At 41.6% G+C, this 14,239-nt stretch overlaps 1 protein-coding gene across 17 annotated transcripts in view; it reads left to right on the forward strand.

The window, feature by feature from the left end:
- The window catches only part of STIM1 (stromal interaction molecule 1), a 172,991-nt gene that overhangs the window by 128,664 nt on the left and 30,088 nt on the right, over window positions 1-14,239 (forward strand). For all 17 annotated transcript variants that reach the window (XM_008531558.2, XM_008531557.2, XM_008531554.2 and 14 more), the window contains 2 exons: window positions 6,664-6,775; window positions 10,085-10,200. In XM_008531558.2, the coding sequence (XP_008529780.2) occupies window positions 6,664-6,775; window positions 10,085-10,200 (228 nt within the window). The remainder of the gene's footprint in view (window positions 1-6,663; window positions 6,776-10,084; window positions 10,201-14,239) is intronic.

Here is a 14,239-nt window from a genome sequence, read left to right on the forward strand (position 1 = left end):
AAGTCCTTTCAAGGACTTTTATCACATGGCCTCAGCAATGCCTCACTCTCCTTGTCCCTGTATGTAACCCTTGGAGTCCAGACAAACTGGAGTCAGTGTTCTCTGAACAGGCCCCACACTTTCTAGTTCTGTGTCTTTGCTCATGTTTCTTTCCTCTGGTGGGCCTGCATCTCTGTCCACCCAGATTCTGGCCAGTCCCCAACACTATCCATTTTTAAATGAATATACATATATATATATGAAGAAACAATTACTATTGTGTTTGTATTAAATCCTAGGCATTTTCAAACATGAACTCATTCAATTCAGCAAGTCTGGGAGACAGGGATCACTAGACTGTGGGCTACATGGGTGTAGGGATCTCTGTCTCAGTCACTGCTTTGTTCCCAGTGTCTGGCACAAAGTCGTACAAAATAAATGTTTTGAATGACTGAGTGAATATTTTATAGAAGGGGAAATGAAGTTCAGAATGGTTAAGTGATTTCCCCAAGTTGGTCCATGGCAGATAGGATAGAAATCAAGGTCTTGCAGCTTCAAATCTAGTGCTTTTTCTAATATATTCTACAATAAAAATCCGGTGTTCTAAAATGCCCAGGGCAATCCTGAGTAACTTAGTTTTTTATGGTTATCTCAGAATAAAACAAGAGGTTTTATTCATTTTAAATAAAAATCTTTCTCAAATGGGAAAGTCCCCTTCCTATCTATGAAACGTAGTATGGAGGCCAGGATATATCTTTACTATCTGAGAAGCTAAATAAACATCAATTTCTGGGATTCTCTGCTGATGCATAAGATAAGTGCTTTTTTTAAAAAAAAAATTCCCCCCTTTCTCTAAGAAATTGGTGGAGGAGGGGCCGGCCCAGTGGCGCAGCAGTTAAGTGCACATGTTCTGCTTCGGCGGCCCAGGGTTCACCAGTTGGGATCCCAGGTGAGGACATGGCACCGCTTGGCAAGCCATGCTGTGGTAGGTGTCCCACATATAAAAAGTAGAGGAAGATGGGCATGCATGTTAGCTCAGGGCCAGTCTTCCTCAGTAAAAAGAGGAGGATTGGCAGCAGTTAGCTCAGGGCTAATCTTCCTCAAAAAAAAAAAAAAGAAATTGGTGGAGGAGAGTGATGCTGTTAGTGAGAAAGCATAATGTAAATACTGATGGGATGTACAAGTGATCCAGGAGCTACAGATTGCTATCATTTATTCATTCATTCATTTATATTGATTCTTTTGTGCATTCCAGTAAATTTTATAGAAGACTTAGAATGATCCAGCCCTGTGTTAGACACTGGGCAATAAATAAATGTTCCCTAACACCAAATTGCTTCTAGTATAATGGAGAAGAGAGATATGTGACTAAATAATAACAATATAACATACATGTTAAACAAGAAGTCTGTATAAGGTGCTGAGTAAGCAGAGAAAGGAGAGCTAGTACTTATTTTGAAGGTTTTAGAAGAGGGGATTTTGAAGTGGGCTCCAAAGAGTGTTAGTAAGCAATGAGGTAGAGCTGGGTTTTAAGGATTAGTTGGTGTTTAGCAGGCCAAGAAGAGGGAAAAGAGCTTTTCTGGAAATATCAAATACCTGGAAATCTGATAGCAATGTTCAAGGGTGAATAAATATAGTGTGCGAGATACTGATTCTAAATGAAGACGGCGAAGTTAAGGGCTACAGCAGAGGCAGCCTCCAGGGCAAAGCTGTGAAGCTTAGGTCATCTGTGTTGGGATGTTAGCCTCTTAGTCCAGTGATTTCCAACTGCACAAGACAATCAACTGGATGCCACAAGAAAATGCTAGAGCTTGTATTTATATTGCATTTATTTTTGTCTCATTAATTTTTATGTATGTTTTACAATATATTTGATGCCAGTACATGAATCTAACTTATAAACGGATATTCATGTATTGGCAATACGTGCTTAAAATTTTTTTACAGGTAGATTATGTCATTAAAAAGGTTGGAGACTACAAAGTTAGTCACCTTGTTCATTTCTTTTATGAAGGACTACTTGTTGAGGAAAACTCCGGGGGTTGGTCTTCTCTGATTCTGTGTAGTATTGTCTGTCATTTTGCCCAGAGATGTCGTCTTTGATTTCTCTAGGGGCTGCAGGGACAGGCTCGGGGGATGAGGCACTCATAAATTTAGAGGACTGTCTCTTGCTTGTATGTCCTCCTGGGATTTGGCCACGTGAGTCATTTGGAGCCTGTGTCTATGCTAAGCTCTCCTTGCCACATTTTGTAGCCTTTCACTGACAGCCACAGCCCTCTATACTTGCTGTTACTTTCTTCCTCTCTTTGGCCGAGGGAGTCTTCCCATTTTCTCTTTTGGAATGAGAAAGCAGAACAAAACATTTAACTTTTAGGTACTTGAACCTTAGAGTCGAGAGGCCCTGATATCTCACCATGGTTGTTGAGTGAGATATTCACCCTGGGACACAGAATTGCTGTCTGACAAGGATGCAGCTCATTCTGGCTTATTCTATTCAGACTGCAGTTCCACTGGGTGGGCAACACAATGCTGCCAAGCCCTACCTACGTAGGGCATCCGTCTAGGTAACAGAATGATATGTAGAGCACAAAAAACAAAAAACAACAGCCTCGAGGTTTGTCCTGACATGCTGAAGCCATTATCCTTTTTCCCACAGCTTAGCTATGTAGGGACTGAATGTGTTCAGAGTCCATCCTTGCTGGGATGCAGTGGCCCCCTTATAGACCCTCTGCCTCACTTAATGTAGTGTTTAGAGCAGTGGTTCTCAGCCAGGGGCAGTTTTGTCCCCAGGGGACACTTGACAGTATCTGGAGACATTTTTGATTGTCAAGACTGGCAGCATGCTACTGGCATCCAGTGAGTAGATGCCAGGGATATTGTTAAACATTCTACAATGCACAAGACAGCCCCCAACAACAAAAAAATTATCCTGTCCAAAATGTCAATGGTGCAGAAACTGAGAAAGCCTAGTCTAGAGTGACTCCTGCCTGCCTCCACTGCAGTGTAGGGTGCAGATAGAGAAGTTCCTATGTGCCAAGGGTCTATGCTCAGGCTTGTATCAAGGTATCCTCCCAGTAGACAAAAGGCCCTTGTAGCACCACTAGCCTCAGGCCTTTCCAGGATCAAAAAAGTAACCTTCTTTCCACTCCACAGGTGAAACAGAAAGGCCCCTTTGTGCTGGATGAGGCAGAGCTCCCTTGGCAGCAGGGGCAGGAGTGCATTGTTCTCCACTTTACGGGTTAGAACTTGTCTGTCTGCCTCATATCTGTGTGTCACTCTAGAACACCTTCATTACCTGACACTCCAGACCACGGTAAATGATCACATTTGTAATGTATGTGATTATATATTCATTTTCAGGATAAAAGGCCAATGCATTCTACTTTCCTCGACGCTTCTTTAACCCCAGCTCTGTCATCCCCCCTTTCCCAAATCCTAGGATTTGATTATATCTCTTAGAAATTAATTTCTCTCTTCCCTCCAATGTATTCTAGTCTGGGAATTAGAAATTTAGCCAAGCAGGACTAAGCGCCCTTCACCCAAGCCGCCAGGATCTCGTCTTCTAGGATAAAGTCTGAGTGCACTAGACCGTTCCCCTCTCACCTGCTGGCGTCTGCAAGTAGTTTAATCTACCTCCAGAGTCTCTTAGCTTCAGAACTTTCCTCCATAGCTTCTTGAGGACATCGAGAGATTGGAGCATTTTTGCCTTCAACTTTGTTTCATTCAGGATGTCTTTCTGAGAGTCTGCTTTGCACCGTGTGCTGGGCTCCACTGTGTGGGCAGTAGGAGAATGAAGGGACAAGGCCCAGCCTTCCAACTTCTCTAGCTTATGTGAGAGTGACAGAAGCAACCTAAGATCTGAGGTGCGCCTACCAGAGGCATGCCTGTTTTTTGAGAAGCATTTCAAAAGTTAACCGTCTGCATAAGTTGTATGTTTGTCTAAGGAGATTGTTGTTGTTTGGAGGACCACAATCAGAACATTTCTGAGCTCCTCATTTAGGGTAGTTACTTTTTGAGTAAATTCTTATTGATGCCACTGTATATGAAGCTCTATTCTAGAGACACTGGAGCAAGCAAAAATGAATAGGCCATCGTCCATACCGTCAATGTTTCCTGACTATTAAAGGAAAATTATACAGTATTCTGATGAAAGACAGCTTTTGGGAAGGATATAGATCTTAAAAGATGAGGGTGATAAATCTTACCATTTCATTCTGCTTCAGAACTTTTTTGGCTTCTTGCTGTTTGCAGCAGTAGTTTTCAAACTTGAGGAATGTACAATTTCCTTTTAAGGGAAATAATTTATTTTGGACGTGCAAGGCTAACTTAAATTATTTTTATTATAATGTTATTTAAATGTGTACAAACATAAAATGAGCTTTAAGTTACTGTATAAAATTTGTATACAAATATAAATAAAAGCAGATTTATACATTAAATAAAAGCAATCTTTAGATCCAATAAAATGATACAGCAGTCCCTCCTTATCTGCAGTTTCACTTTCCACAGTTTCAGTTACCCGCAGTCAACCACAATCTGAAAATATTAAATGGAAAATTCCAGGAATAAACAATTTATAAGTTTTAAATTGCACTTCTGATGAAATCTTGTGCCTTCTCGCTTAGTCCCACCCAGGACATGAATCATCCCTTTGTCTGGCGTACCCACTCTGTATAAACTACCTGCCTGTTAGTCACTTAGTAGGTATCTTGGTCATCAGATCTTAGTGCTTGTGTTCAAGTAACCCTTATTTTACTTAAAAATGACTCCGAAGCACAGGAATAGTGATGCTGGCAATTTGGATATGCCAAAGAGAAGCTGTAAAGTGCTTCCTTTAAGTGAAAAGGTAAAAGTTCTCATATAAAGTAGAGGAAGATGGGCACGGATGTTAGCTCAGGGCCAATCTTCCTCAGCAAAAAGAGGAGGATTGGCAGCGGATGTTAGCTTAGGGCTAATCTTCCTCAAAAAAAAAAACCAGTTTTCAACTTAATAATGAAAGAAAAAAATCATATGCTGATGTTACTAAGATCTATGGTAACTTTTATTACAACATATTGTTATAATTGTTCTATTTTATTATTATTTTTATTATTATTTTTTTTGAGCAAGATTAGCCCTGAGCTAACTGCTGCCAATCCTCCTCTTTTTGCTGAGGAAGACTGGCCCTGAGCTAACATCGTGCCCATCTTCCTCTACTTTATATGTGGACACCTACCACAGCATGGCTTGCCAAGTGGTGCCATGTCTGCACTGGGATCTGAACCGGCGATCCCTGGGCTGCCAAAGCAGAATGTGCATGCTTAACTACTGCGCCACCGGGCTGGCGCTGTTCTATTTTATTATTAATCATTCTTGTTAATCTCTTACTGTGCCTAATTTATGAATTAAACTTTATCATAGGTATGTATGTATAGAAAAAACATAGTATATATAGGATTTGGTGCTAACTGTGGTTTCAGGAATCCACTGAGGGTCTTGGAACGTATCCTCTGCAGATGAGGGGGGACTATTGTACCTTTTTGCTGAAAGTCAATTTCTCTCAAGCTCTTTAAGTTCAGCATGCCTGTATTACTGGCTGCCATTTGATGACTCAGTCCTCCTAACATTTTTTCTCTGTTCAAGATACTATGAAACTTTGGTTTATATAATACATCAAGATGTCATTTGACCTTCACTTGGCTCAAACATATTCCTTGTGTATTAAGTCCACTCCTATTCCTTTATTGTTGACTCTTGACAAAGTATGGAGATAAATTTATCAAACACCACACAAATATTAAAATTGTTTTAAAAGAATTATTTTTATGATTATTTATTTCAAGAAAAATCACACCATTATAATATTGAGGAACAGATAGCTACACTGGTCCACATATGGTGATGATGTGATTTGCTTTGTTGTGAATGATCACTCAGTAGTCGTTTCCATTAGAATTGGCTCTTGTCGTGACAGAAAACCTTTTCAATCTGATATAAGCAGAAAGGGAAATCTACTTGTTGCACAAAACTGTAAAATCTATGAACAGAGCTGTCTACAGGTGTGATTTGACTCAGGGCTTAATTGGTGTCAGCTGGATCCATCTCTTGGCTCAAATTTGCCTCTGAATGAAAGCTTCTAGCAACTTCAGGTAGCAACTTCAGGTAGCAGATCTGTCTCTGTATCTAAAACATAATGGCTTAGAGCAAGGGTTGTGGAGCCAGACTGCTTGAGTCCAAATGTTGGCTTTACCAGTGCCTAGCTGGGTAACTTTGGAAAGTTATATAACCTTGCTGTGCCTCAGTTTCTTCATCTGTAAAATAGGGATAAACTAAGATATATCCTTCACATAGTAGTTGTGAAGATTAGTGATTTAATATATGTCAGGTACTTAAAATTAAAACAATGCCTCTCATATAGTAAGTGCTATGTAAATGATGACTTCTGTTAGTAGTAGTAATGTTATTATTAAAGTTATGATTCAGGATTATTTCATTCTGGAATCCAGCATAGTAGAAGAGCAAGTCCATTCCCTATAGGTCAAACAAAAAGTACAATATACACTCCATTCGTACTTAGGATTTTATTGGAGAGAGAGATGCTAAACATACAGACGTGATAAATATTAAGGTCAGTGTGACTGTGACAGTAAGTGCAAGCAGTGCTTGGCATTCTGGAGTCATGGTTTTGCTTGTCTCTTCCCACAGTATACAACTGGACCGTGGATGAGGTGGTGCAGTGGCTGATCACATATGTGGAGCTGCCTCAGTATGAGGAGACCTTCCGGAAACTGCAGCTCAGTGGCCATGCTATGCCAAGGTCAGGAGAAGACTGGGTTCTCTCATGTGGAGGTGCAGGGAATAGGCTGGGGTCGGCCTGCCTTCAGGTTGCTCTGGCCAGTTAGGTGAGATTCCACTCTGTCCTGGGCAGAGTCCATAGACCTCTCCCCTTCTTACATCTGTTGTGCACTTGCTGTGAAGTATGATGGGCACTTCACATCCATTCTCTTATTTAATAATTCTATCAATCCTGGGAATGGTACAAATAGCTGCCGTTTATCGAGTGCTTAGTACATGCCAGGCACTTTACTCAATGCTTTATATACAGTATCTCATTAATTCTTACATCAATCCTGTAAGGTAGGTATTATTGTATATAGATGATGAAACTGGCTAAGTAACTTATCCAAGGTCACATGGTTAGTTAGAGACAAAACTATAATTTGAACCTAGATCTGGGTAGACTTCAAAGCTTGTGGTGTTTCTCTTTTCTTTTGCTGTCCCCTCAGCAGCTGCCTCTTTTATTGCCCAGGAGCCTCAGGGCTCTTTTAGTCTCCCCTGAATTATCCATATACAGTTTATCTACTTTAAAGAAATGGTGCAGAGGTAGGGGCTGACTGCAGTGGGCCCCAACCTTCTCCCTGGAATGACTTCCCAAGGCTGTTGTATCCTAACTCTGCCTTCTTTACAGGCACAATATACTAGGGCTTGGGGTGGAAGTGGGGAGGGGATGGAGTAGGCTTGGACTTCTTGTTATGTCAAACTAGTGCCATATGTCATTCAGTCATTAATCCATTTACTTATTCATTTAACAAATATTTACTGGGTACTCGCTCTGTGCCAAGCACTTGTGCTGGGTGCTGAGGATAAAGATGACAACAACCTGCCCTTACCTTCAAAGGGCTTACTCTCTGGTAAGTGCTGATTATGTATAATCTGTCATCTTATTATGTAGGTGCATCTGGTTATGAGCTTCAGCAAAGGGGAAAGGGGAAGGTGAAGCTGTTGGAATGCTCACACATTGCAGTCTCCAGCCACAGAGCTACCAGGCACTGCTGTCCAGGCCTAGCTGAGCTGGCTGTTCCCTCCTCTGCTGCCTGCAGCCTCCTCTTCACAGCTTCTCCCTACTCTGGAAAGAGTAATAATCTTAATGTTTGTACATCCCTTTGTAGAGTGCTTTCCTATTATTTCAGTTGATTCTCACATTTCTGGGAGGAAGAAATTACTATCCCAACTTTTGAGTGTGCAAACTCAATTTCAAATATTTTATGATTTATCCAAGCTGGGAAGTGGCAGAGCTTGGATTTGAACCCAGGTCTGCCTGGTTCTAAGTGCCCTGCTTTTTTCACTGCCCCTTCCTCTTACCCTACGTAGTTAAAGATAGGGTTCCTGGAAATACTCAGTTTAGTTCTATTTAACAAAACTTTACCAAGCACCTACCATGTGCTATGCTCTGTCCTGGGCCCTGAGAACAAAGAGATGCATTAGACCTCACATCTGTTTTGAGGAACTCCATGTTTAATGGAAGAGACAGGCAATTGAAAAGATGGTTGATCATGAAGCTCAAGGATTTAGGTTTCTTTCTCATTACCCATAGAAATAGCAGTATTGCCTTGTGGATCCCTGGACCATTCCATCTTGAGGATGGCCATGGCTTGGATTAAAACTGTAAAGTGATGAATATGAAGTCAGTTCTCAGGTCATGGGCTCACTTAGCCCTCGTGTGGCTAGGATTAGATCCAAGACCAGACCCAGCCAAGCTGGGTTCAGGAATAGAGGAAGCCAACCTGTGGCAGCTTAGTGACAGCAGGAAGCATGGAGCCTTCAGTGCATGGGTGTAGGATGGAGTGAAGATGGTTCTAGGCCATCACTAAGCAGCATGGTATAACGAGGAGAATCTAGCAGATTTGGGTTCATTTCCTGGCTTTGCCACTCACTTGCTATGTGACTTTGGGCAAGTTACTCTTAACTATTAGTCTCAGTTTTCTTATCTGTAAAGTGGAGCTAATAACAGAATTGGGTTTGTAAAGTGGTGAGGACTAAATGAGGTATTGTATGTAAAGTGTCAGAACAGTACGAGATCCACAGTAGTTGCTTAGTCAATGTTAGCTCCTCTCTCATTTCTCTCATTGCTTAGAAGTACATAACGTTCCAGTTCATAGGTTTCTTTGACAAATAGGCTATAGAAAAGATAACACTTATTTTGATCAGTTAGATGAAGGCTAGTACACCTGGTAGAAGTGTTCTAAAGAGGAGCCCTAAGAACTCCCAGGCTTGTAGGGAGCATTTGGTCATACATAAGTTTATACAGAAGGAAACTGAGGCCCCAGGGGAGGGACCAAGCAACTTATGATGGAACAAGTGAGTCACTGATAGAGCTGGGATCAGAAACTAGATCTCGTGACCCCCCCAACCCTAACACAGTGTCTCACTGCCTCTCTTGTAGGTGGTCTGGATTGCTTTCCAGGGCTAGAGAAGGAAGTACCTGCTCCTGCATGCCCAGGCAGAATATAAATTACACACTGTGATGTCAGACGCTTCTTTTCTACCTAGGGAAACAAAGCTACACATCAGAAAAGAGCACTAACCTTACAGAGTAGTATAGTAGTAAATACTCGCTTGTGGGACCCAGAACGGTGGTTTTTCAACCTTTCATATCTTATACCCCTCTTCTCTTATATCCACTGTGTTCCAGCAGGAGAAACAAAGTCCAATTTTTCCTAGGTCATTTTCTTGTTTACAGGTCCTCTCTTATTAGAGTTATCATTAACAGTATAGTTGAAGGTCATAAAAAATTACAGTAATTTGATCGAGAGTAAACTACAGTGACTCAATACAAGCTAACAAGACTAATGCAATGTTTGTCATCAGCAGGTTTATATTTAATGGATATTAAATTTGTTTATTTGGGATAGGATTAAGAAAATTCAGAGGTTCCCAGTATCGCTGGGTCCTGCGGTGGGACATTTTGACCTGGGCTGGACAGGAGAATGCATTTACAAATAGTGGGACTGTAGGTACAGATGTATAGCGGATAATCCCTTGAAAGAGAAGCACAATAGAAAATTGGGTTGGGTGTGAGAATGGTCACAGATGGATAATCCTTAGAGAGTAGGATGCTCAGGAGATGGTGGACATGGGGAGAAGGGTGAACAAATTCTTGGTAAATACTATGTGTCCCTGTATACTTTGAGATCCACTGGCATAGACTGTGTTCTAGAGTGCAGAGGGGAGCAATCACCAAGAGCTAGAAGTCATGGACGTGTTCCTGGAGGAGGTGGGTAATCCTACCAGGATGCTTCCTGGCTTTGTTGGCAGGGAACTGACCCCTTCTTCTTTGCCTCAACAGGCTTGCAGTAACCAACACCACCATGACAGGGACTGTGTTGAAGATGACAGACCGGAGCCATCGGCAGAAGCTTCAGTTGAAGGCCCTGGACACAGTACTCTTCGGGCCTCCTCTCTGTGAGTCCTGTGGAGAGAAGAGCTGCTGTTGTACCATGGAACCCAAGGCTGTTGGAGTGCCTAGACTGAGGTCTTAGGTCTTCTAGGCACACCTGCAAGGCAGTGCCTCTAGTTTTTCCACTGGTGTTGAGATATGAAATGGTCTTGCATTTTAGTCCAGCTAGATATCAGCATCTTTTCATTAAACACATTAAGGAAATATCTGCTTTGTGCAAGTTGCTATGCTAGATGCTGTAGGAAGACCTGGGTGAATCATATTCTGCCCTAAAGGGATAAAATGAATGTTCTAGAGAGGTACACAGTGCTTGTAAGATCCAGAGGAGAGATAGGGAAGGCAACCGATAGATGAGGTGGCATGTGACCTCTGCCTTTGAGTGTGAGTAGAGCTTTAGTCCATGGAGGTGGCAGGAGAGGGCATTCTAGGTGGAGGAAACAACCTGAGCAGGAATAAAAAAAGCTAAAATGTAAAAGGTGTGCTCAGGGATAACAGGTAACCCATAAGGGGCTGAAAGCTATTTAGCTGTTCCCTGCTGAAGCTGTGGATATGCAGAGCATATGAACTGATTGCTGAACATCTTGTGTCCTTGGACAACTAAAAAGGACTAAGTGGGCTTTCACTGAAGGCATAGAAAGACACTCAGGCCTGAGGACGGGTGATCTCTCAGCCAGGGGTTAGTTAAGAGAACTAGGTGCTTCAGTTCCTGAAGATCTGCAAGGTGGAGACAGCCAACCCTGACATCCTTTTTCTTATCCTAAGTGAATTTACAAAAGTAGTAAGATTTCTGGGGCTGGCCTGGTGGTATAGTGGTTAAATTCGCACATTCCACTTTGGCGGCCCAAAGTTTGTGGGTTCGGATCCCGGGCTCAGACCTACACCCTGGTCATCAAGGCATGTTGTGGTGGTGTCCCACATACAAGAGAGGAAGATTGGCAGAGATGTTAGCTCAGGGACAATGTTCCTCAAGCAAAAAGAGGAAGATTGGCAACACATGTCGGCTCTGTGCCAATGTTCCTTACTGTCCTCCCCACCCCGCAATGTAGTAAAATTTCTTGGAAAATTAGCCTTAACCAAATAGGCTCTTAGCATCCATTCCTGGCCCTTTGGGAGCTATTGGCATCAGTTGAGGATGCCAGCAGCAGAATGCTATAGAGCCAAGAACCAGTCCAGAGAAGCAGCTGGCAGGCAGGGTCAGAGGCAGTATAACATTTCCCCATCTGTGCATTTGGCTTGACAAGTGCCCAAGCTGATGTCTCAATACAAGTGTGTCTATAACTTTTTAGTTTTTAAAATTTTTAATAGACTTTATATTTTAGAGTAGTTTTAGGTTCACATCAAAATTGAGTGGAAGGTGCAGAGATTTCCCATATACTTCCTGCCCACATACATCCATAGCCTCCCCCATTATTAACATCCCCAACCAGGGTGTCACATTTGTTACGATTGATGAACCTATGTTGGCACATCATCATCACCCAGGGTCCGTAGTTTATTAGGGTTTACTTTGGTGTTGTGTAGTGTATGGGTTTGGACAAATGTGCAATGAGATGTATACACCACTATTATAGCACATTATTCATACAGAATAAATAGTTCACTGCCCTAGAGATCTTCTGTGCTCCACCTATTTATCCCTCCCTCTCCCCCAGTCCCTGGCAATCACTGATATTTTTTACTGTCTCTATAGTTTTGCCTTTTCCAGAAGGTCTATGCCTTTTGAAAGTGTAAAACAGAGCAACATGGGAGAAGACTGTTCCCACCTCCTTTGCTGCCTTTTTTTTTTTCAGTGCTAGGGCACACTTTTCTTAGCATTCATTTGTAAGTTTTAAATAAAGGACACAATGAATGCCTTACTCTTTGTGTGAGGCCCACTCTCTGTACTGAACAATGGCCTTTTATTCATTCATTAACATTTATTGAGCATCTACTGTGTACCAGTATAAATGACAGGGTCCCTGCTCTCAAGAAGTTCCATCTAAATGGAGATGGGCATGTCAACAAATAGAGTAAATGGCCAACAGTATTATAGCTATCATGTAAGTCTTCCCAGAGTTTAGTTGGGAGCACAGAGAAGGGAGGAGTTTTCGTTTGGAGTTCAAGAAGCTTTATGGAGAAGATAATTCTTGAGATAAGTCTTGAAAGATGGAAAGTGGCCTTATTAAATTCTCCTCATTAGCAACTTACATCCCTTTCTTTGTATACACCAGCAAGAACGTTTATACCAGAAGAATAAAACCCAGCAGTAAAAGCTAGGCTACTTTTGTAAAGGCTGTCCTCTGTCATCCCTCCAGGAAGGTGAGGCCTTCAGCAGCCTGAAAGTCTTCCTTAGTCTTCTGAGATGTCTTACCAGACTGTTATGTGTTCTGTATCAAAATAGGACTTATACACATATCTGAACGGCCGCATGAGAAACTGCCAGTTAAAATAGACAAGGATTCTATCTGGAAAAATCAACTAGGACTGGAGAGCCTGTGAACCATAATCCGGGGTATATGATACTGGATCCAGGAGGTCAGAGCCAGCAAGGGCATGAAGCAGGTTATAGTGATACCAGGACATGGGTATTTTCTCCTAGGCTCATTTCATATAGCTTATAGGATGCATGTGACCTAACTTGAGGGAGATCAGAGGTCAGCAGAAAACTCTGTTTCTGAGATGGGCAGAACAGAGGTACTAGAGCTAAGAAGACACTTCATACCCACTAGGATAGCTACAATAAAAACAAACAAAAAAAGGAAAATAACAAGTGTTGGCGAGAGTGTAGAGAAATTAGAACCCTTGTACATTTCTAGTGATAATGTAAAACAGTTCAGCTACTGCGGAAGACAGTCTGGTCGTTCCTCAAAAAATTATACGTAGAATTACCCTATGACCCAGCAATTCCACGCCTAGGAATGTACCCAAAGAATTGAAAACCAAGTACTCAAACAAGTACATGTACGCGTGTTCTTTGCAGTGTTATTCACAGTAGCCAAAAGGTGGAAACAACCCAAATGTCCATCAGTGTGTGACTGGGTAAATAAGTTGTGGTATATAAATATAATGGGATATTATTCAGCCATAAAAAAGAGTGAAGTTCTGATATATGCTGCAACATGGATAAACCTTGAAGATATTATGCTAAGTAGAAAGAAGCCAGACATAAATGGTCACATACTGTATGATCTCATTTATATGAAATATCTAGAATAGATAATCCATAGAGACAGAATGCAGATGCACAGTTGGCAGGGGCTGGAGGGAGTGGGAACTGGGAAGTGATTGCTAATGGATATGAGATTTCTTTTTGGGGTAATGTTCTAAAATTAATTGTGCTAATAGTTGTACAACCTTGTATATGCTAAAACCACTTAACTGTACCTTTAAAAGAGAGAATTTTAGGATATGTGAATTATATCTCAATCATCATCATCATCATCTACAGCTTGATTTTTTGTATCCCTGGATTTCCATTTAGACTACTTCTTATAAAGTTTAGGAAATCACACCTCAGTCTCTTCTCACAGTGGCCACTCGCCATGTGACTTTGTGTAGGTTACTTTCTCAGGGTGTGTTTTCTGGTTTGTATCATGAAACAGTTGAGCTGAAGGATTCTTATGATTCCTTTCAGCCACAACATTCCATGATTTTTTGGGGAACGTCTCTGGTTGATAAGGGTCCTGTGTTAAAGACAGGAGGTTTGTTCCTTCCTACTACTGTCTGTATCCTGTACTTTTAGGAAAGTAAACTCAGAAGTTTGGCCTTTGCCTTCTCACGTGACCTTTGGCAATTCAATTCTCCTGCCTAGGTTTAGGTTTTCTCATCTGTAAAATGGGCTTTGGTTATTAAGGCTCCTGCTGGCTTTCTCATTCAAAGACTCAGATGGAGCTGGGTGTACTCCTGGGAGCTAAGATTTTGGAATCCAGCAGCTGTCCTGATGGTAAATATTGTTTTTATACTTTCCTACTGATGCTTGTTAAAGAAAAATTTTGAAAATTGCCAGCTGGAATCTGAGGAAAATACTAGGAAGCTCTTTGCCAGGAGACTTTTGCAAGAGTGGGG

Source organism: Equus przewalskii, chromosome 6 (assembly GCF_037783145.1).
Source record: "Equus przewalskii isolate Varuska chromosome 6, EquPr2, whole genome shotgun sequence".
Taxonomy (NCBI): domain Eukaryota; kingdom Metazoa; phylum Chordata; class Mammalia; order Perissodactyla; family Equidae; genus Equus; species Equus przewalskii.